Source organism: Meles meles, chromosome 18, assembly GCF_922984935.1.
Source record: "Meles meles chromosome 18, mMelMel3.1 paternal haplotype, whole genome shotgun sequence".
NCBI lineage: Eukaryota > Metazoa > Chordata > Mammalia > Carnivora > Mustelidae > Meles > Meles meles.
The window spans coordinates 45,823,015-45,843,577 of NC_060083.1; the positions used below are offsets into that span (position 1 = coordinate 45,823,015).

General features: G+C 60.0%; 2 protein-coding genes across 2 annotated transcripts; one reads left to right on the forward strand and one right to left on the reverse strand.

Moving 5' to 3' along the window:
* Positions 1–2,519: 2,519 nt before the first annotated feature.
* Positions 2,520–9,232, forward strand: GRN (granulin precursor). Its single transcript, XM_045986667.1, has 13 exons — positions 2,520–2,616; positions 5,163–5,307; positions 5,425–5,550; positions 5,659–5,743; positions 6,219–6,331; positions 6,427–6,562; positions 6,672–6,766; positions 6,992–7,115; positions 7,407–7,504; positions 7,595–7,840; positions 8,102–8,335; positions 8,441–8,671; positions 8,785–9,232. The coding sequence occupies exons 1-13, from the start codon at positions 2,522–2,524 to the stop codon at positions 8,920–8,922; spliced, it is 1,866 nt and encodes a 621-aa protein (XP_045842623.1). The 5' UTR covers positions 2,520–2,521; the 3' UTR covers positions 8,923–9,232.
* An 81-nt stretch (positions 9,233–9,313) lies between these two features.
* Positions 9,314–19,856, reverse strand: FAM171A2 (family with sequence similarity 171 member A2). Its single transcript, XM_045983706.1, has 8 exons — positions 19,632–19,856; positions 15,897–16,124; positions 15,562–15,654; positions 12,598–12,756; positions 12,318–12,497; positions 12,097–12,213; positions 11,855–11,981; positions 9,314–11,343 (listed from the first exon to the last, which is right to left on the reverse strand). The coding sequence occupies exons 1-8, from the start codon at positions 19,747–19,749 to the stop codon at positions 9,861–9,863; spliced, it is 2,505 nt and encodes an 834-aa protein (XP_045839662.1). The 5' UTR covers positions 19,750–19,856; the 3' UTR covers positions 9,314–9,860.
* Positions 19,857–20,563: the final 707 nt, after the last annotated feature.

Sequence of the window (20,563 nt, forward strand, 5' to 3'; positions counted from 1 at the left end):
TAAAAATTATGCAAACTCCTTAAAAGCAAAAAGCAGAAGGAGAGAGATTCCTAAATTGGAGAGTTGGAGGACACTGGAGTGTTTCTTGAGGAATGTGAGAGAGATTCTGCAGTCCTTGGGGAACTGTGCCCTCTCCACTAAAGTGGAATTTCACTGCATCCATTTGACAAGGAAATGCATTTGGCTTAATAAATACATTTAATATTTCTTTGCCATAGTAATCAGAGTAACTGCATATGATTCAGATTTTTCTAAAGCTTGGGCTCACACCTAGATTGTTACCTTGTCCCTTGAGAGTGAAGCCTACAAGGCCCATGGATTCATCCAGGACTTTTGCCCCTATCCTGTGTCCTCAGGATATTGCACTTCTAGGTCCTTCAGTCTGCCTTTTGCATTTTTTTCCTGTTAAATTCTTTTAATCCTTGCTAAACTCAAAGCGACTGCTTCTAGAAACTTCAATGCACACATCCCCTGATCTTTCTTTAACCTATTGCTGCTTGGAAATCAGATAACATTAATTAAAATTAGCTGAAATATGTGAGGCCCCTGGCTGGCTCAGTTGGTTGAGCACACAACTCTTGATCTCAGGGTTGTGAGTTCAAGCCCCATGTTGGGTGTAGAGTTCTGTATATATATATGAAATAATAGAAAAGAAGCCGTGTGAAGGAAACGTTGAGCTCTTTCACAGAGACAGTTTATGATTCTTTAGAGAGGGTTTCTCAACCTCAGGACAAGTCATATTTTGTCGTGGGGGCGCCTTTGCATTGTGGGATGTAGCAGCCTCCCTGGCCTGTGCCCACTGGAGGCCGGTAGCACCCCGCCCTAGTTGTGACAACCCAGGCTATCTCTGCTCACTGCTGAAATGTCCCTGGTGGGCAAATCACTCCTTTAAGGATACTTTCCGTGATACTTGTTTTAGTCACTCCAGTTTTATCTCCTGCATTTGTTTTATTTATTTATTATTTGGTTCTGTGTAGTTGTGATGAATAGACTTATTTGCTGATTACCCTAACATTTCATGATAAGTGTGTGTGCACATGCTCTGGTAACGGAGGCATAGGCTGGACCCCCTTGTGTCAGGATGCACAGGAGGGAAACTGCACAAATGTCCCCCAGCAGGAGCCTCACGCATTCTCCATACCCTCTCTAGCCTGAGGCTGAGCACTGCTGCCAAACACAGAGTGCCGTCACCCCTGAATTAAGCTGTTTGTCCCCTCCCCCAGGTTCCCCCTCAGCTCCAGTTCTTTGTTGAGCCCGCGATACTCTCCAGCCACTCAGTATAACCAAACACTGTCTGTCCTCCCAGGCCTGGCACTGGGCTTTCTCTGGGGCTCTCCTCCCTCCTGGTGCATCTATCATTTTGGCCAGAGCCAGGCCCTTTGGCACCGAGCAGCCTGGCTCTTGTTCCTGGCCAATCTGGTCTGTGCCCCCACGTTTCTCTCCTCACGGGTCATGTCTATTCCTGGAAGGTAGGGCTGACTCAAAGGAGGAAGCCACTTCCACTATACGACTACCCCCCAGCACAGCCTTGTGTCAGGCACCCAACAGCTCCTTAAGCCCTCTATGTTGAACATGGCATCTAATCCCTGCCCAAGGCTGCTCTTCCCATCTGGTTTCCGAATATTATTCCCAACACCCTCTGTCTGGGCATTTCTCCAACCCTTCTCCACCTGCCAGTTAATATCCTCCCAGATTCAGCTCAAAAAGGTGACCCTAAGGTGCGCCTGGGTGGCTCAGTCGGTTGAGCATCTGCCTTTGGCTCAGGTCATGGTCTCGGGGTCCTGGGATCAAGCCCCGAGTGGGGCTCCCTGCTCAGAGGGGAGTCTGCTTCTCCCTCTGCCTCTCCCCTCCTGCCGCTCATGCTCCTTCTCAAATAAATAAATAAAATCTTGAAGAAAAAAGGTGCCCTTAAGGTGGAATTAAATATTTTCCTCCCTGCCCAGAGCCAACCTATCACTTCTGACCTACACACTCACGTCCGTAACAGCTGGCACACGACCTTGCACCTTAAATTAGATTTAACGTGAGCCTGTCTCATCTCTCCACCCACTCACACCCCGCTATGAGCACCCTGAGGAACGCGCCCGAGAGCTATCCTTGCCCTCACAACCCTCCTTCAACCCCCACGGGGCCTGGCTGCACAGCCTGTATTCTGAGTTTGTTGAACAGAGTAGAAACAGGACGCACGAATGTCCCTAATCCAGACGCAGACATCCCGTGAACGCCCTGGAACGCGTCCTGTAAGGGGCAGCTGCCTCGTCCGTCACGGTCCTTGGACAAGGCGATGTCCCATCTCGGGCAAACTACCCGGCGCCCGCAGCCCAGCTGAGCCGGGCCAGGACGTCACATGATTCTCCCATCACATGATCCCGTAAAAAAAAGAGGGGGGAGGGTGGGAAGAGAGACGAAGGCAGGGAGGAAAGAGAATTGAGTAAGAAAAAAAAGCTCAGCTTTCCAGGCTGGCCCCGCCTCTACGTCGACCAGTAGCCAGTAGGAGCGCGACATCCCGGACACCTGGCCAATGGAAACTGAGGTGGGCGGGCCATCGCGCTGCCAGGCCCTAGTCTGTGAGCTTCCCCGGCCGCGGCTACCCAGCGAGCGCGGAGCGGGTCGCAGGTAAGGAGGGCGGCGGCGCAGACCTCTCGCTTCCTCCAGGGGTCTGGCAGGGCGGACGTGAGGGCTTGAGGTTCTTCCGGAGTTTCAGCCGGGAGGCAAGAGAAGGCTGGCTTAGAGAAGCTCCTTTGGGGGTTTCCGATGGCACTGGAGGCAGTTTTACGGGGTGGGGTGGGGGGAGTAAGCAGTGATTGCAGTGACCCCCAGTATAAGGCGGCTGTCTCCCTCTCCAGCGTCCCCGGAAGCTGCAACCCCTTCCCCCAAAGCAGGGACCACTCCATTCTCGAGCCGGCTTCGCGCCGGCCCAGGTGCTGCTGCGGGTGGTGGTGGTGGGTGGTCCCCGGGATGCCTGGGAGCGAGAGAGGCGCCCGCCCTGGTCCCGGAGCTCAGACGGCAGCGAGTGCGCTGGAGACCCTGCCCTCCTCCAAGGCAGCAGGGGCTTGGGAGTAGTGACCGAACGCCTGGGTTGTGTCTGGCTCTCCCTTACTTCCTCTCGTGGGGGGTGGGACCAGCCAACTTCCGCCTCTCCCTGCCACTTTTCCTGCTCACTCGCAGTTGAGTTTGTTCACCTTTTGGGAATCTCTCTCCCAACTCTGATGCTCGGAGTTGGGGGCTGCCACCCAGTGGGAGATGGCAGAGCTGGGGGCTTGAAGAGGCTTCTGTCCCTCTCTCTACGGTGGCAGCGTGGGGTGAGAGTGAGAGAGGCCGCCGCTCAGAACCCTACTGAGAGGAATTGGGTCCCTTCTTCCTTGGTCCCACGTGGGTGTGCGTCTGTACTTCGCTGTTCACTAGAAGCACACGCTATGCTCCGTAACCTTATGACACCAATGATAGGAAAGTATGCATAAATGTCACTAGGGTGCCCTGTGGACCCAGATTTGTGCAGATGGGCACCCCTTCTGGGCCAACCCAGGACAGTCTCTGGAGGGTTGAGGTTTGACTCCCAAGAAGCAGGTGGGACCAACCTTGCCTGGGAGCTGTGGGTGTAGAGGGGAGGGTGAAAGGGGCTAAGGTCCAGGACCAGGCAGTCGGGGGCCTCCTGGTAATGGTCTTTGAGCTGAGAATGGGGCACTGAAGAGAGCCAGGAGAGGGAGAGAAGGATGCTAGTGACTGGGTGGGTGTAAGTCCTCACCACACCTCGTGTCAGTGTCCACACAGAGACTCATGGGGGAACTGAGCCCCAGAGACAGCAATTTCTGAGGCTCTCACCATCAGTGGTGGTGATTTGAGGACTAGCACCCGAGTGCAGTATCCCGGCAGCCCCCAAGCTTCTCCTTTCTGTCCTCCCTTGTCCACCTGCTCAGAAAACGCTTCTGTCTCCCACCTCTGCTTGGACTCCAGGCCTCTACTCTCTCCAGGGTCTGGGGTCCATTCCCGGGCACTGTCCATGGTGCCACTTGAACATGAACATGCCACTGTCACATGAACCCAGGTCCAGTGTGCTTTGGAGCCCTCAAAGCCTGTCATCTCCATGACTGGGTATATGACATGCGGTGTTACTTCTCTGAGCCTCAGTTTCCTTCTTTGAAAAGTAAATGTATTACAACTACTTTGGATGATTGTTGCAAGGAAGGAAGAAGATAGCATTGTAGTTGGGCCAGGAGAAGCTCCACAAACATTACTAGGCAGGGTAACATCTCCTGGGCCCTTCGCATTGAACTAGTAAGTCTGTGTGAGTTGGGGAAGAGTCATTTAAGAAGTGAGAGACTACTCCCCACAAAGCCTCATAATCGGTTCCTTCTGCTGGTGCGGCGGGGTGGGCTTATATGGTCCTCTCCACGTACTGCTGAGTTTTGGCTTCCAGGTAGGGGGAGAGGCAGAGGTTGGGCAGGGGTTGGGGTGGTATGTCTGGGGAATCTGAAAGAGTCTGGTGCTATTGGGGGGCCCTGAGAACACAAGTGTCTCAAAGGCTGTCCCAGCCTGTGCACCCCTTCCCTGGGTGGTTTGGGGACGGTTGGGGGGCAGGTGTGGCTGGCCTCTGGGGATGGCAGCCCAGATTCCACTGGCTACCACACTTCCCTTTTCACAACTTTCTCAACCCCATGATTTCCCATGTCATCATGTGACACCCCTTCCCCCCAACAGGCCTTGGCAGGTGTGAACACAGCATCATCTGGGGAGGGAAGTGCAACCCTGTGTTTTCTTCAAGGGGGACTCCCCCTTTGCTCCCCACCCCAGTCCTGCCATGGCTCCTGAGGCTTCACCCACCCCCTGGAGGTGACCCATATCCCTACAGACCAGACCCACAAAACCCACAAATTCTCCTTTCACACACCTGCATCTTTACACACTCACCCGCAGAGACTGAGGCATTTGGCCACATTTTGGGGACGCGAACTGACACCCGTCCTTGTGTCTGTGCTCATCACTGCCCACGTGTGGGTGCACAAATGAACACACACAGAGGAAACTGAATCTCGGGCCCCACATCTCTTCCTGCCTGGATCAGGAGGCTCGGGTGGTATCCGCACCTGGGGGAGTGACTGGCCCCCGGATCCGGGATCGCATGGGCTTCAGCTCATCGCCAAATGCCTCTTGGTATTTTGCAGGCAGACCATGTGGACCGTGGTGAGCTGGGTGGCCTTAGTGGCAGGGCTGGTGGCTGGAACACAGTGCCCGGATGGTCAGTTCTGCCCTGGGGCCTGCTGCCTGGACCCAGGAGGAGCGAGCTACAGTTGCTGCCATCCTGTTCCGGTGAGCGCCCTGCAGTCCAGGCAAGAGCTGGCTGGGATCTCCCGAAGGGGCATCTTGGTGCGGCCAGAGGAGGGGGTCAGGCTTGGGTCCTTCATTTTGTCATCTCTCACTTTCCAGGGCCAGTGGCCCGCAGTGCTGAGCGGGCAGCTGGGGAGCCCCTGCCGGGTAGATGCCCACTGCTCTCCTGGCTACTCCTGCCTCCTCACCGTCTCTGGGACCTCCAGCTGCTGCCCGTTCCCAGAGGTGAGGGTGCCATGGGCTCAACGGAGGGGCTCAGGTCTGGGTTTGGATTCTCCCCCGACTCACCCCAGGTAAAAGCTGAGCCAGCGTGGGTGTCTCTGTGTCCCACAGGCCGTGTCATGTGCTGATGGCCACCGCTGCTGCCCTCGGGGCTACCACTGCAGCGCCGATGGGCGGTCCTGCTTCCAGAGATCAGGTGTAGTAGGGGTGGAGGTGGAGGGCAGGCAGATGGGCTGCTGGTGGAGGCTGGTCAGCCCAGGAATCCAGCCAGCTGGGTGACCTGGTTCCTGCCCTTGTGCCCTCATTCCTGTGGCATCTGTACTAAGCAACCCCTTTGCTCGGGACAGAGGAAGACCATGAGGCTAGGAAGGAGGAGGAGAGAGAATGCCAGACTCCAGGCCCCAGGCCAAGCTTTGGGAGGGTGGAGAGAGGCCAAGCTGGGCTGGTTCAAGGGCAGCCTAGTCGGTGGAGGCCCCTGCCTTGTGCCATACTGCTGAGGTACTGAGAGTGGGTTAGGGGGGCCTGGCAGAACGCCGAGCCCTAGTGCTGGACCACCAGCCGCCCGCCCCCTCCCCCGTCAGCTGGGCCTGCAGGCCGTGGTGTCAGCAGGTAATGGGGGCGATGGCCTTCGCTAACTGGGTTGACGGAATCCTGGGTCTTCCTGTCCACAGATACCAGCCCCTTGGGTGCCATCCAGTGCCCTGACAGCCGGTTCGAATGCCCCAACTCCTCCACGTGCTGCACTATGCGAGATGGCTCCTGGGGGTGCTGCCCCATGCCCCAGGTACCGGTCTGGGAAGATAGGGGGTGGGGGGAGCAGTCGGGGCAGAGCAGCAGGCTGGAGGGGGCAAAGACAGAGTCGGAAGCTTCTCTCGGCAGGCTTCTTGCTGCGAAGACAAGGTGCACTGCTGTCCCCATGGGACCTCCTGCGACCTGGCTCATGCCCGCTGCCTCACGGCCACAGGCTCCCACCCCCTAGCAAAGAAGATCCCCGCACAGAGGAGTAACAGGGCAGGTAAGGAGGTGGGAGAGCGTCTAGGGTGCAGGTTGGAAAGGAGGTAAGGCCTCTTGCGGCTCCCAGCCTGGGGAAGAGTTCCTCACCGCCCACCTCTCTTCCCTTGCAGTGATCTTATGCCCGGATGGGCAGTCCCAGTGTCCTGATAGTTCTACCTGCTGCCAGCTGCCTAATGGGAAGTATGGCTGCTGCCCGATGCCTAATGTGAGTGAGGGGCTGCGTGGCCACAGCCACCTTGCGGGGACACCTACCTCCAAAGGACTCCCCAGGGTGGGGCGGGCTGGCAGGCGGGTTAGAGCCTGGCTGCTGAGGACTCATGCCGCCCCCTAGTGGGGGATTGGGGCAGTGTCCACTGTCACCGGGCTGCTCAGAGCTCTAAGGAGACTGGAAGTTCTGGAGACCCTCCCCCATGGCCCTCCCTCCCCGCAGGCCATCTGTTGCTCGGACCACCTGCACTGTTGCCCCCAGGACACTGTGTGCGACCTAGTCCAGAGTAAGTGCCTCTCCAAGGAGAATGCTACGGACCTCCTCACCAAGCTGCCCGCAAATGCAGGTACCAGACGCAGGCTGCTGACCCCATCCCAGCGGCTCCGTGTGCAGGAACTCTCCACCGAATAGTTCCAGGAACACAGGCGGGGGTGGGGGACTGAGGGCCGCATGGAGGGGACAGGGCATGTACAACCCCTTTTCCTCCACACTCGTCATTGCTTTCGCGTCACTGCTTGTTGGGGGTGGGGTAGTGCTCAGTATACCGTCCGTCTTTGGCATTGGTTCTGGCTCTGGGGTGGGGTTTCTCAGGGCTCCCCGTGCCACTGCTGACCTGTCCCCTGTGCCTTTCTCACAGTGCAGGAGGTGAAATGTGACATGGAGGTGAGCTGCCCAGACGGCTACACCTGCTGCCGCCTGCAGTCGGGGGCCTGGGGCTGCTGCCCTTTCGCCCAGGTACGCAGGAGTGCTGGGTGGGCTGGGCTGAACAGGAATCTGCAGCCAGCAAGGACCCCGTGCCCACTGTCCCCTGTGCACCCACCCTAGGCTGTGTGCTGTGAAGACCACGTACACTGCTGCCCGGCTGGGTTTAAATGTGACACAGCGAAGGGCACCTGTGAACAGAAGGCCATTCAGATGCCCTGGGTGGTGCGGACCCCAGCCCGCCTTCGCCTGCCAATCCCCCAGGCCGTGGAGAACGATGTCCCCTGTGATAACATCACCAGCTGTTCCTCCTCCAGTACCTGCTGCCGACTGGCATCTGGGGAGTGGGGCTGCTGTCCTGCCCCAGAGGTGTGTGGGAGGGGGGATAGTATGGAGCGGGGTGGGGGGTGGGGGGGAACGACGGTGTCTTGGTCTGGGCAGGTGGTCAGACTCCTGTTGCTTTGCTCTTCAGTCCTCTGCCTGGCCTGCAGCTGGCCCACCGGCTCGGTCAGGTTCATTCCCAGCTGGAGGAGCTGTGAGCAGGAAAGGGCGTCGGGGTAGGCAAGGGCTCAGCTTCTGTCCCACAAAGCAGCTTCCCAGGCCATCGTGTGCTGTCCCCCGCCCCCCCAGGCTGTCTGCTGCTCAGACCACAAGCATTGCTGCCCCCATGGCTACACGTGCTTGGCCGAGGGCCGGTGTCAGAAGGGAAGCAAGACGGTGACTGGGTTGGAGAAGACGCCTGCCCGCCAGGCCTCCCTGTCTCACCACAGAGACATGGGCTGTGACCAGCACACCAGCTGCCCGGTGGGGCAGACCTGCTGCCCCAGCCTGAGTGGGGGCTGGGCCTGCTGCCAGTTGCCTCACGTAAGTGCCCACCCTGCCTCCTCTGGACAGGGGAACCGAGTCCTCTGTGGGGGCTGGGAGGTGGGTTGGGGAGGAGAGACGTGAAGGCCACCCTGTCCCTCGCAGGCCGTGTGCTGTGAGGACCGCCAGCACTGCTGCCCGGCTGGGTACACGTGCAACGTGAAGGCCCGATCCTGCGAGAAGGAGGCGGACTCGGCCCACCTGGCTGCCCGCCTGGCCCGTGGCCCTGGCGTGGCTGTGGGAAACGTGGAGTGTGGGGCAGGGCACTTTTGCCACGATAACCAGACCTGCTGCCGAGACAGCCGAGGGGGCTGGGCCTGCTGTCCCTATCGCCAGGTGAGTGCCCTCCTCCGGCCAGGGACTGGCTGTCTGTGGAAGCCAGGGTCATCCGTGGGAGCCAGGTCCCACCATATCCGACTCTGACTCCCTGCCCTCCCCCTGGCCGTCAGGGTGTCTGCTGTGCAGATCAGCGTCACTGCTGCCCGGCGGGCTTCCGTTGTGGGGTCAAGGGCACCAAGTGTCTTCGGAGGGAGAGCCTGCGCTGGGACATGCCGCTGAGGGACCCAGCCCCGAGACAGCTGCTGTGAGGCGACACTAAGGACTGAAGACAGTCTGCAGCCCTCGGGACCCTGCTCAGAGGGTCCCCACTGCTCAGGCCTCCCCAGCACCTCTCCCCCACCAAATTCTCCTGGAGTCCCCCTTTCTGATGCCCCACCCCCATCATGGGAGGCGGGGCCTCAATCTAAGGCCTTCCCTGTCTCAAGGGGGGCTATGGCGAAAGCCATGTAACAAGCTGCCATCCCCTCCCCCAATTTCCGTGGACCCTGTGGCCAGGTGCTCTTCCCTGTCCACAGGCGTGCGTGTGTGTATGTGCTGCAGTAAAGTTTGTACACTTTCTTAACAGTGTCTGATTTGACCACCCTGCCCGCCCCAATCCGAGCAAGTGGCCCCCAGCCCCACAGAAAGATACACACGCAGTTCATCTCACCAGTTTTATATTTGCTGTTACCCACAGCAATCCCATCACATCCCCTAATCCCCAGAGCCGCCCCAGCCACCAGCCCTGTGACATCCTAGCCCAAAGGTGGGCTAGTCAGCAGGCAGCACCCCCTCCCCTCCCGGAGGGTCCCCAGAGAAGGCCCCTTCCCAGCCCTCACACGAGCAGCTGAGGCCCGGTCGCCCCTCCTGCTTTCCCACAATAGATCTTTGTATGTACAGCCACGTTTATACAGGCACTGCTTCCCGCCCCCCCAGCCCTCCTTCCCCAGCAACTCCCAGTGGGGGTCTGGACCCCTCCCACCTCCCTCTCGGAGGCCAACATGGGTCCCTCCCGAGACATTACCCAGCACATACCACTGGACAGCTCCGCAGCCCCTGGGCCCCTCTCCAGACGGGGGGAGGGGTGGTCTGGGGGGCTAAGAGCGAGGGCCCCCGCCGCTCCCCTGGGCTCGTACCCTGGGGGCGGGCCCGAGCGGAGGGGGTGGGGGCAGACGTGGGGGAGGCGGTGCCAGGCCGGGCTGGGGCGCTACTTGACGTTGAACACCATGAGCGGCCGCTCCTCCCGCCGCTGCCACGGGCTCTTCTTGTCGCCCGCCTCGTCGCCCACCTCCGCCCCCAGCTCGTCCTCCGGGCTGGTGAGCGAGTCGCGCCGCAGCTCGCTCGCGCTGCTGCGGGAACTGTCCCCGCGACTGCGGCCCCGACCTCGGGGTACCGTGGCCGCCCGGCCTTCGGGCGCCGCCACTTCGTCCAGCAGCGGCGTCAGCGAGTTGTCCTCGGGCGAGCAGAGGCCCGTGCGGCTCTCGCTGCTGCTCGGCTCCGTGTCCTCGCTGAGCGCCAGGCGCGGGGGCGCGGGCGGCGGGGGCGGGGCGGCCGGGGGCGCGCGCTCCCGCTCCTCGCGCAGGGGCCGCCGGCGCGCGGGCCGCGCCTCGTGCACGTCGACGCCCGAGTCCAGGCTGGCGTCGGTGCTGCGGCCGCCCCCGCCCGCCTGCAGGTCGATGTAGGAGTGGCGCACCTGCGAGTTGGAGCGCCCGTCCAGGGACACGAACCAGGCGCGCGGGTGAGGCTTCACGCCCAGTTCGAGCAGCTTCTTCTCGGTCAGCGCCTGCAGCTCCCCGTTGAGCTGCGCCATGGTGGACTCGTTGAACAGCACCGGGATGGTGACCGAGCCGCTGACCGGCGCCGAGCGCCCGCCCCCCCAGCCCTCGCCGCCGCCGCCGCCACCGCTGCCACCACCACCGCCGCCGCCCTCACCACCCGCGCCCGAGTGGCCCTGCAGCAGCGGGCGCTGGGGGTCGGCCGGGGGGAAAGGGCGCGCGGGGCCGGGGCCCGTGCCCTCCGGCGGGGCTGGCTCGTCGCCTGGCCCCGCGGCGCCCGCCTCGCCGCCGAGGCGCACGTAGTGCGCGGGGATCACCAGGGTGGGCATGACGTTGCGGTAGACACTGTCCTTGAGATGGTCGATGGAGCCGCAGAAGATGAGCTGCCCGGCCTGGCTGAGCGACGGCGGCCGCGCCAGCTGGTCCACCGACTGCGACAGCAGGAAGTCGGGGGGCTTGCTCTCGGCCGCCCCCTTGTGGCCCAGGTAGTGCTCGAAGGGCGGCGGCGGCGAGGGAGGCTCCTGCAGGAAGGCCGGGGTCGCCGAGGCTCCCCGCCGGTACTCCTCCAGGCCCGGCTCCAGCCCGCCGGGACCCTCGACGGAGCGGGCGCCCTTGAGCCCCGCGCCCTCGCCCCCGCGGGAGCCCCCAGGCTCGGCTGCCGGACGGCTGGCAGAGCGCGGCTTGGCGCGGAAGAAGTCGTCCCTGGAGGCGGCCAAGTCTCGGGAGCTGGAGAAGGCGGAGTGCAGGGGCCCTGGGGGCGGGGCTTCAGGGTCCCCCGACGGGGCGGGCTCCAGGGGTCCCCCACATATGAGGTGGAGCTGGGACATCGAGGTGGCCTGGTCTCGTTTGTTACCGTCAGAGGGCCCGGACAGCTGCAGCTTGCGGTGCTGTTGCCTCGGCTTCAGGCAGCGCCTCCTGGAAGGTGTTGGGGGTGGGGGGGAGCGACCCAGGACCTCAGGAAAGGGTAAGGAGGCCTGAGCAGCTCCCTAACTCCACAGTGGCAAGATAAGGGATGGACAGTGTTGGAGGGATGGGAAGAATGGCTGGGACTCAGGAATGTTGGGGCACCTGGATGGGCCTTGGGAGAGGTTTGTGGAAAGAGCCTTGAGTGTCTGTGGGAGGGTCAGTCCCCCTGAAGGGAGCTGCACTCCTTCGCATGCAGGAGGTGCTGGGAGAGCCTGGGAGGAGCACGTCCAGCCAGGGGTCCCCTGGAGGGGCCTGGCCTGTAGGTCCTGCCTCCTCTCCCCCTACTTCAGCCTCAGTCTCTCGGGTGCCTTGTCAGTGCCTTGAAGACTGGAATTGTACTTTATGCCTCTTTGGGCCTAGCACCCAGCCCCACCCCAGGCCGAGTGTAGGCCTCAGTGTGCAGGGGATGAGCAGAGGCTGGGGGAGGGGTGGGGGGGGCAGGCAGGGGTGAGGCACTCACCGGCAGTAGTAGATGAGCAGACACAGCAGAATGAGCACCAGCAGGGCCAGGGCTGCCAGGATGGTGAGCAGGAAGATGGTGTGGTATGTGCCAATATCCTGGATGCCCGATGTGATGGTGACCAGTCCTGTGCCAGGCAAGGGGTTAGCTCTCTGGGGGTGGCTGCCCTTCCTTCAGGAATCCACACTCCCAGCCTCCCCTTCCCCCACGGCTCCTGGTCCCATCGTCCCCCTGTCTCTCACCAGCAGTGGGGGAAGCCATGGCAGCTGCCCAGTACCCCAGCTGGGGGGCGACGAAGGTCCAGTAGAGCTGCCGGCCTTCCTTCCGAATCACACCAGTGCCGTTGCGTACCCACAGCCCTGGGAGAGGCAGGAGTTTCATGAAACCCAATGTCTCCCGCCCCCATCTAAGTCCCACTTGGTTTCCCCAAACTCCAGCAGCCGCAGCCCCTTGAGGCACTCACCACTCTTGGGGTCAAACCTCCAGGCTGGAATGCTGGTGCCCGCAGTCAGGGCGCGAGGCTCGGAGGGCACAGGCAGGGACAGGTGAATGGGGCCCGAGAGCGGCACTTCTGTTCCATTGCCCGTCAGCAGATGCACGCTCACAGCAGCCAGGGGCATCAGCTCTAGCCAGGAGCCATTGCCTGGGGGAAAGGAGACACAGGGGCTGAGGGCTAAATCCTGGGGGTGGGACGGGGGGGCGGGGCAGGGAAACGTCCCTTCCGTGCTGGACACCCAGCCTACCTGAACTGGAGGCTTCAGTGCCCAGGAAGGTTGGGAAAGCGCGCATTTCCTGCTGGGTGCTGGCAGGTGTGAGGGAGGCCCAGAGCTGGCTGTAGGTGCTGCTGACGGGCAGGCGGGCAGCCCGGCGCTGGAACTGCACCCAGGGCTGGGAGCGTGCACCTGGACGGAAAAGGGGACTGCTGTGGCTTGCCCAGGGACCAGAGCAGAAAGCAAGTATTTGAGGAGAAGGGGGTCACTGGGTCAGGCCACTTGGGAAGGTCAGGGAGCTTGGTGACTTGGGGAGAGGACTGCATTCATAGAATGTTAACATGGAAAAAGGACTTGGACCTGAAATCTAGTGCTGGCCTTCTGACCCTGAGCAAGTTACTTGCTCTCTCTGAAACACCATTTTCTCAATAATCTATAAAATGATGAGGTTCTGGTGCTCAATGACTATTGCCAGCTGTGTGGCGAGCACTGTGTTAGGGGCTGGAGATACAAAGGTGAATAAGACATAGTCCTCAGTTCCCTGCCTTCAAGTTCACAGTCTTGTGCAGGGCTGTCCCTTCTAGTACCCAGCGGAACTTTCTGCTGTGTTGCATGGAAATGTTCTCTCTCTGTGCTGCCCGTTACAGTACCCACTAGACACCCATGGCTGTTAAGCACTTGAAAGGTGGCTAGTGTGACTCAGACACTGGATTTATTTTTAATTTTCCAAAATTTAATGAATTTGGGGGTGCCTGGGGGGCTCAGTCATTAAGCCTCTGCCTTCGACTCAGGTCATGATCCCAGGGTCCTGGGATCGAGCCCCATGTCAGGTTCCTGGTTCAGCAGGAAGCCTGCTTCTCCCTCCGTCACTCCTCCTGCTCGTCTCTCTCTCGCTCTGTCAAATAAATAAAATCTTTAAAAAAATTAATGTAACTTTTAATTTATTTAAAAGTCACGTGTTGCTAGCGGCTGTTGTATTACACAGCTTAGGGTGTGTGTGTGTGTGTGTGTGTGTGTGTGTGTGTGTGTCTTGGGGTGGAGGGGGCGTATAAACAGAATTCTAATACAACATGGTCGTAGCCAACATGTATTAAGCTTTAAGAAACGCCGGACACCATCTAAGTCTTCCTGTGTTATCCCTTGTAATTAGTACAAAGGCCCTGAAGTAGGTGCTCTCATTATCGACCTTATTGTATACACGAAGAAATGGAGGCCAGAGTTGAGCGACTTGCCCAAGGTCACAGTCTGGAGCCCGACCGGAACCCAGGAAGTGCGGTGCTGGCCCATCTTCTCAGCACCTTTCCATCCTACCTTGCTCTTAAAATGGTGGGGCGCCAAGCGTGCGTGGCCCACCCAGCTGGGGAAGGCCCAATGGAGTCTTTTTTTTTTTTTTTTTTAAGATTACTTATTTGACAGAGAGATCACAAGGAGGCAGAGAGGTAGGCAGAGAGAGGAAGGGAAGCAGGCTCCCTGCTGAGCAGAAAGCCCGATGCAGGGCTCAATCCCAGGACCCTGGCATCACGACCTGAGCCAAAGGCAGAGGCTTTAACCCACTGAGCCACCCAGACGCCCCCCAATGGGGTCTTGCAGGATGAGGCTGAGTAAGACTCCCGCAGGAAGGAAGGTGCAAAGGGACCTCCAAGAGAACGGAGAGAAAGGCCCAAAGACACCGGGCAGCGGGCTGGTCCACGGACACGGGTGACTGAGTAGCACACAGACCCCACAGGGTGCGGTCAGCTTTGTGAAGGACTCGAGGCTTTACTCTGAAAGCCGTGGGCGCCATGGGACGGTCGTAAGCCAGGGGCCACAAAAGGATCATTTGGCCTTTTATTATTTATTTACTATTACTTTTGAAAGTAGGTTCCATGCCCCAAAGTGGGGCTTGAACTCACGAGATCAAGAGTTGCACACGCTACTGACTGAGCCAGCCCCGCACTCCTCACTTGGCATTGTAGAAACCTCCAAAGACTGTTTGAAAGCCTCTGGTTCAGGACCAGGGAGATGAAAATAGGCAAACGAGCACCTTGGAGACAACAGCTCAAGCTAAGAATATAAATTGGGGAGGCAGGTTCTCTCTCTCCCAAGCCCACCATGACTCCCTAGTACTAGCCAGATCAACCAGTCTGCACCAGGCACCCCTCCTGCAGGGCCAGTCAGGCGCCCCCCTGCACCCTGGCTGTCCCCTTATCCCCCTGCATCTTGATTTCTCTCCAGTGAAGCTGTCTGTGCCCCCCTTTAATTCTTGAGCCCACAAGTTCCCAGAGCTCCCTTCCCCAAATTCTCTTGCCCTGCTACACTCACAGGTCAGGCTTGTCTCAGTGCTGAAGCCCGCTGCCCTCTACTCCACTGTTCCGCCTGCCATGTAATTAGTTCAGGGTTGGTAACGATGTGTTTGTCTGTCTTCCTACTTGTCCGTGAAGCACACAAGACAGGGAGTGGGTCTGTTCTTCCTTCCCATTGTTCCCCAGCACCAGACACAATGCCTGGTGTGGTTAAGGATTGGTTTGGTGAGACTGAAGCCGTGAGCAGATACTGTGGTGTTGGTCCAGGCCTTGCACTTGAGAATTGCTCAGTTCCTATGGAATGACCCTCCCGTGGCCGCCTAACATTGCCAGGCACCCAGTAGGTGCACAAGTAGTATGTGTAGATTCACTGAGGAAACAGGTGGCAGGGAACAGGAATGCTAATGGTAGGAGTAGAGGGAGAATAGAAACCACGAGAAGCCCCAATAACAAAAACATTTATTGACCACCTTCCGTGCTGTTTTTTCATACTTGATATTTAATCCTTACTTCAATTTGATGATATAGCTCCAATTGATGAGATTATAGATAATATCTGTATCTTACAGATGAACAAACTAAGGCTCAGAGAGGTTAGGTGACTTGCTCAAGGGCACCCAGCACTAATACGTAGAAGAATGGAGCTCTCTGTACCCAGGCCAGAGGGAAGGAAGAGGAATGGGCATGAGTTGGGGGGGGGAAAGAGGAGCCTTACCAGGAGAGCCCAAAAGGATGTGCACCAGGTCCTCATACAGGATGAGGGTGGCCGGCCGCTCGGGGAGCAGGTAGAGGCTGACTGATGCATACACTGTGGGAGGGGTGGCCCATCAACTCCCGAAAAAGCCCTCCCACCCACCCCCTCAACCCCAGGGCCGGGCACTCCCTCCATCTGAATCCCAGTGACTTCATCCTCCTTCAGTCCCCTCTGCGTACCCCAGCCCAGGCAGCAGCTGCTGGAAAGCCTGCCCCCTCCACCCCCAAGGACTATTTTGGGAAGGGGCTGATCGGGTCAGCTGCTGCCCGCCCCCCTCCGCCTACCCCTGCACTCACAGGGCAGCTTGTCAACACGCCAGGGCACAGAGTTGGTGAGGAAGCCAGGGCGGGCGGCAGTGACCAGCACCCAGGTGCCCAAGCGGTAACTGAGGGGCAGTATGGCCACGCCCTCCGAGTCCGTGGTGCCAGCGGCCAGCAGCATCCGGTTCCCAAACACATCCACGGAGGCCCGGGCCAAGGGGAGCAGCTCGCCGCTCACATATACCTGCACCTTGATCAGGATCTCTGTGGACAAGATGGGGTGAGGAGAGTGAGGAGGGAGGGGGGGTGGGGAAGAGAACTGCGGGGCGACCCGAGATCGGAGGAGGAGGCTGTGGGTTGGGAGTGGCTTTGGGGCCCAGGCTAGACAAGGCTCTGGAAGAGTCAGCATTGCTAGCGCCCTCTTCTCAACCCCACATCAGCCTATGAGACAGGTGGTGCTACTACCATATTTCAAGTCTCACTCACGCACTTTCCCACATTTTTACATTTCTGAACTCAGAATATGCTTCTCACTGAGGATATCATCATCAGGATTAGCAGTATTTTTTTTTTTTTCTTTTCTTCCTGGGACATGAAATAATGGTGCGTCTTACAGTCCATGATGCATTAGACCCCATAAAATAAGTTCTGAAGCCCATTTTGCAGATAAAGCAGCTGAGGCTCAGAGTTTAGGTACCCGCACTGCCGCTGGGGGAGGAGAGCTGGGATCCAGACCTGGGAGTCTGCCTCTAGACCCAAATTATTACTATTTTTTTAAGATTTTATTTATTTGGCAGAGAGAGAGAGAGAGAGCGTGTGCGCGCACTTGCATAAGCAGTGGAAACCACAGGCAGAGAGAGAGAGGGAAGCAGGCTCCCCACCGAGTAGGGAGCCCGATGCGGGGCTCGATCCCAGGACCCCAGGATCATGACCTGAGCCGAAGGCAGATGCCCAACCAACTGAGCCACCCAGGTGCCCCTAGGCCCAAATTCTTAACCACCGGACGCCATGGGGCTGGTGGCAGGGAGGGGAGAGGAAAGAGGGCTGAGAAAGGAGGAATAAGCGGAGGACCAAGGGTCTACAGATGGAGAGGAGAGAGGTCAGAATTCAGCCAATGAGAAGGGTTGCAAGGGCCGCTGGGTCAGAGTTTTGGTTCTGAAGAAAAAGCTGAGAAGGGGACACTAGGGAGCTGGTCTTTCCCCTTATTCATCCTCTTCCCAGAATCCTTTGCACAAGCCTGTTTCCTTTCAGATTTAGGGACTCACCCCAACCCCTAAGCCCAACAAGTACCTCCTGACCCCTCCCCCTCACAGGGACTGCCTGCCCCCTCCCAGCTGGTCAGCTACAAGTCAGTCACCATGGCAACGCCCTCATTCCTCCCAGGAGATGGGCAGAGAGCTGGGGCCCCGGCAAGGGGAAGGAGATCTGGGGGGGCCGACCCAGGCCCAAGAGAAACTGGCGTGGAGAGGCCTGGAAAGGGAAGTCCAGCTGTCTCTGCTCCCGGCCCCAGGAGAGCTTGGCCAGGATGGGCGTGCAGGTGTCCTGAGCTCAGATGGGGTGACCAGGCAGGGACCAGGCCTAGAGTTGTTCTCATGGGTTTCCCCAGGCAGCCTCTCTGATCCACAGCACCATCTACTTCTTCCCACTCAGCATGGCCCCTCCCTCAAGAACCTGCCTCACCCCTACCTTGCTGCTAATGATGAGAGTAGGTGTCCATGCCTAGAAAGGTACAGAGGCCTCAGTGCAGGGCCCGGAGGCAGGTGGGGACGCAAACCTGGGGGAGTCCAGGTACAGAAAGAAGAGCCTGGGGCAGCAGGGCATGGGGTGGTCACGGCGTGGGGCGGGGGGCCTCATGTGTGGAGCCTGACACTCAAAGGAGACAGGTGTCTCATCTCAAGCTTCCAACCCCAAGGCCAGCGCCACGCCTGGCCCTGGCATCCCATCCAGCTGTTCGCCTGAACCCACCTCCCTCACCCCTCCCAGGCCAAAGCCCAACTTGGCAGGGTGGGTGCACACACTTGATTCTTTCCTACTCTCTGGTTTTCCCAGGAGCTGGCAATCTTCCTGTCCCTCCTCCCCCACTACCCAGGAGGAATTCTGAGAAGCTAGAGAGGCCTGGCTACTCCCCACCCCTACCCTGGCAAGGAGCAGCTGGATGGAGCAGCTGGAAAGAGGGGACCCAGGAGTCTGGAATACGGTCATTTGAAGGAATGCTTGGGGTTCAAGGGCCAGAGCCTCAAAAGAGGGGAGGGGGCCCAAGGACCAACACAGGGAGGGCAGGTAGGCCCGAAGGACATGTCCGTGGGAAGGGGTAGGCAGGTGCCCAGCAGATTCTTTTCCCTTTCCCTCGACCTGGGCTCTCAGCCAGCGGCCTGGGAGAGCCCTGTCTCCTGGCTCCATTTCAGCTAATTCTCTGGACCCCCTCCCCTGGAGAACAGGACTTGAAGGAAAAGCTTTTTGAGAAACCAGGGCCTTTTTCTACCCATCAAAGCCTCCTCTCCTCCTGCAGAGAGCAGGGAAGACTGAGGCGGGAGGTGAGCCTTCCCCATTTCTCAAGCCTGACATTCCATACTGTATCCGCCTCTCCAGGCTTCAGCTCTGCCTCATTCCAGGAGGAAATCCGACCCCCTCCCTTCATCCGGACCCCACTTCCCTCAACCAGACACCCCCCCACACCCTGCTTTTCCTGTCAGCTCCTTGGTGGAGAGGAGTGGAGAGCACGGCTTCAGGCAGGGATGGGGCCCAGAGGCGACAGAGGGAACGGTAGCTGGGGTGGTGGGCGCAGGGCTGGAGTGGGCGGAGGCCCCCGCGAGAACCCAGGAGTCAGAGTCTACCTCTCCCACCCTCTCCCGCTGCAAGAGCCTCCCCCGCCCCCCCCTCACACACCCACCTGGGCCCGTGAGGCGCCGGGAGGCTCTGCTTCACGGCTACCGAAAGGTTAGATGAGGAGGGGGTGACCGGGGTTTGGGCTGGGGATAGGAGCGGCCGGAGGTCTGCTGGACGGGGACCCAGGCACCTGCCCTCCCAGCCGGCACAGCCCACAGCCAGCTAGCCAGCTCAGCATGGCTCCGCCACCACAGCCCTGCCATGCGCTTTGGCTGGGAATCACCACGTACCCCTTTTTCCAGAGCCCCCCAAACTGCAGCCCCTCCCCCCTCAAGGGCCGACAGCATTTCTTCGGTACACCCCCAATTCTGAACCCGGGGGGAGGCGGCCGGGGGCTGTCAGGCTCCAGGGCGAAGAACCCCATTCGAGCAGTCAATCCGCCCACCGCCTCACCCACTCCCCCTCCCCCCCTTCCCCCTTCCAGCCCAGCACAAGGCGCCCAGCCCCCGTCCGGGTCCAAAGTGGCAGCCGGTGCTGGCGCCCCCACCCAGTCCGGGTCGGGAGCGAGGAACCCGCAGGGGGCTGCGGAGCGGGCGCCCGCCCCAGCCCGCCCCTGGGCGGGTGTCTTCGGTAGACAATGGCTCAGGCAGCAGCGCCTCGCGGACCCGGAGAGAGAAAAACAAGGCGAGAGGGGGCGGCGGCGCGGAGCCCGGGGACCCCCGCTCTCCCCATTGTGTCTCCCCAAGACCCCCGCCCCGGCAGTCGCCCTCTCCCTCCCTCCTCTCCCCCGTAAGCGCCGACCCGAAGTCGCCGGGCTCCCCCCACCCAAACCCAGGGAACAGAGTACCCCCAATTCACGAGCGCCGCGAAGAGGGGGCTGGAGGGCGGGGGCCCGATCGAGGGGGCGCAGGCCCGCGATCGCTGCCCCTCCTGGCCGAGACTCACCCTGCGGGCTGGGGGGCTCTGGCGGCGACTTGCCGGGAGCCCGGGAGGCGCCGCCGAGCAGCAGCCCCAGCAGCGGCAGCAGCCGCGCGAGGACGCTGGGGCCACTCGGCGGCGGCATCGCGGGGCTCGGCCGGGCCCTAGCGGCCCATGGCTCCCGCCCGGCCCCGCTTGGCCGGCCCCGCTCAGCCCCAGCTCTGCGCCGCGCCGCGCCGCTCGGGCTCCCGCTCTGGCTGCGGCGGCAGCTCGGCGCGATTGTCTCCGCCCGGAGCCGCCGCCAGCGCCCCCTGCAGGCGGCGCCCCACCCCGCGGACCTCGGGGCGCCGCCCCCTCACAGCCCTGCTCCGCGCTCCGCGAGCCGGCCCTGCTGGCCCTCCGCCCACCCTGCAGACCCCACCCCGCGCGTCCAGACCCGAGCTGCAAGAGAGTGCAACGGGCTGGGTCTAGTCACCCGGGTTCTTGGAGGTCTGGAGTCCTCGAAATTTGGTGGAAAACTTGGGAGGGAGGAGAGGCTGCTTCTTACAACACACTCAAAGAGGTAGTACGGTCAGGAGCGTCTCCAAAAAGTGTAGGAACTGCCCGGTTCTATCCGCACAAACACCTACGCAGTGGGAATCTGTCAGTCCCAGTTTAGCTTCTGCCTCTTGAGCCGTGAGCAAGTTACTTCGCCTTCTGGTCATCGGCCTTCCTTTCAAGTGAGAACTGTAATAATCTCTACCTCGTGGGGCTGTTGTAACAACGGTTAAATGTGATGATGATATAAAGGATTTGTCATATGCCTGACAGGAGCAGGGACGCCATCAATGGTGTTCCTGTCCGCCCAGGTTGACATGGAGGCTCACCTCTGCTCAGGTAATGAGATCATTGTTGGACGGTCATACTGTTTGGGAATTTCTTCTAGAGATGCAAGTGGCCTTTTCCTTTCCCCGAGAATC

Coding starts and splice junctions, on each gene's coding strand:
- GRN (XM_045986667.1), top strand. CDS start 2,522: ATGGAAACTGAGGTGGGCGGGCCATCGCGCTGCCAGGCCCTAGTCTGT. Junction 5,551..5,658: donor GCTGCTGCCCGTTCCCAGAG/GTGAGGGTGCCA, acceptor TGTGTCCCACAG/GCCGTGTCATGTGCTGATGG. Junction 6,332..6,426: donor GGTGCTGCCCCATGCCCCAG/GTACCGGTCTGG, acceptor TTCTCTCGGCAG/GCTTCTTGCTGCGAAGACAA.
- FAM171A2 (XM_045983706.1), bottom strand. CDS start 19,749: ATGCCGCCGCCGAGTGGCCCCAGCGTCCTCGCGCGGCTGCTGCCGCTG. Junction 16,125..19,631: donor AGAGCCCCCCAGCCCGCAGG/GTGAGTCTCGGC, acceptor TCTTGTCCACAG/AGATCCTGATCAAGGTGCAG. Junction 11,982..12,096: donor CATGGCTTCCCCCACTGCTG/GTGAGAGACAGG, acceptor TGCCTGGCACAG/GACTGGTCACCATCACATCG.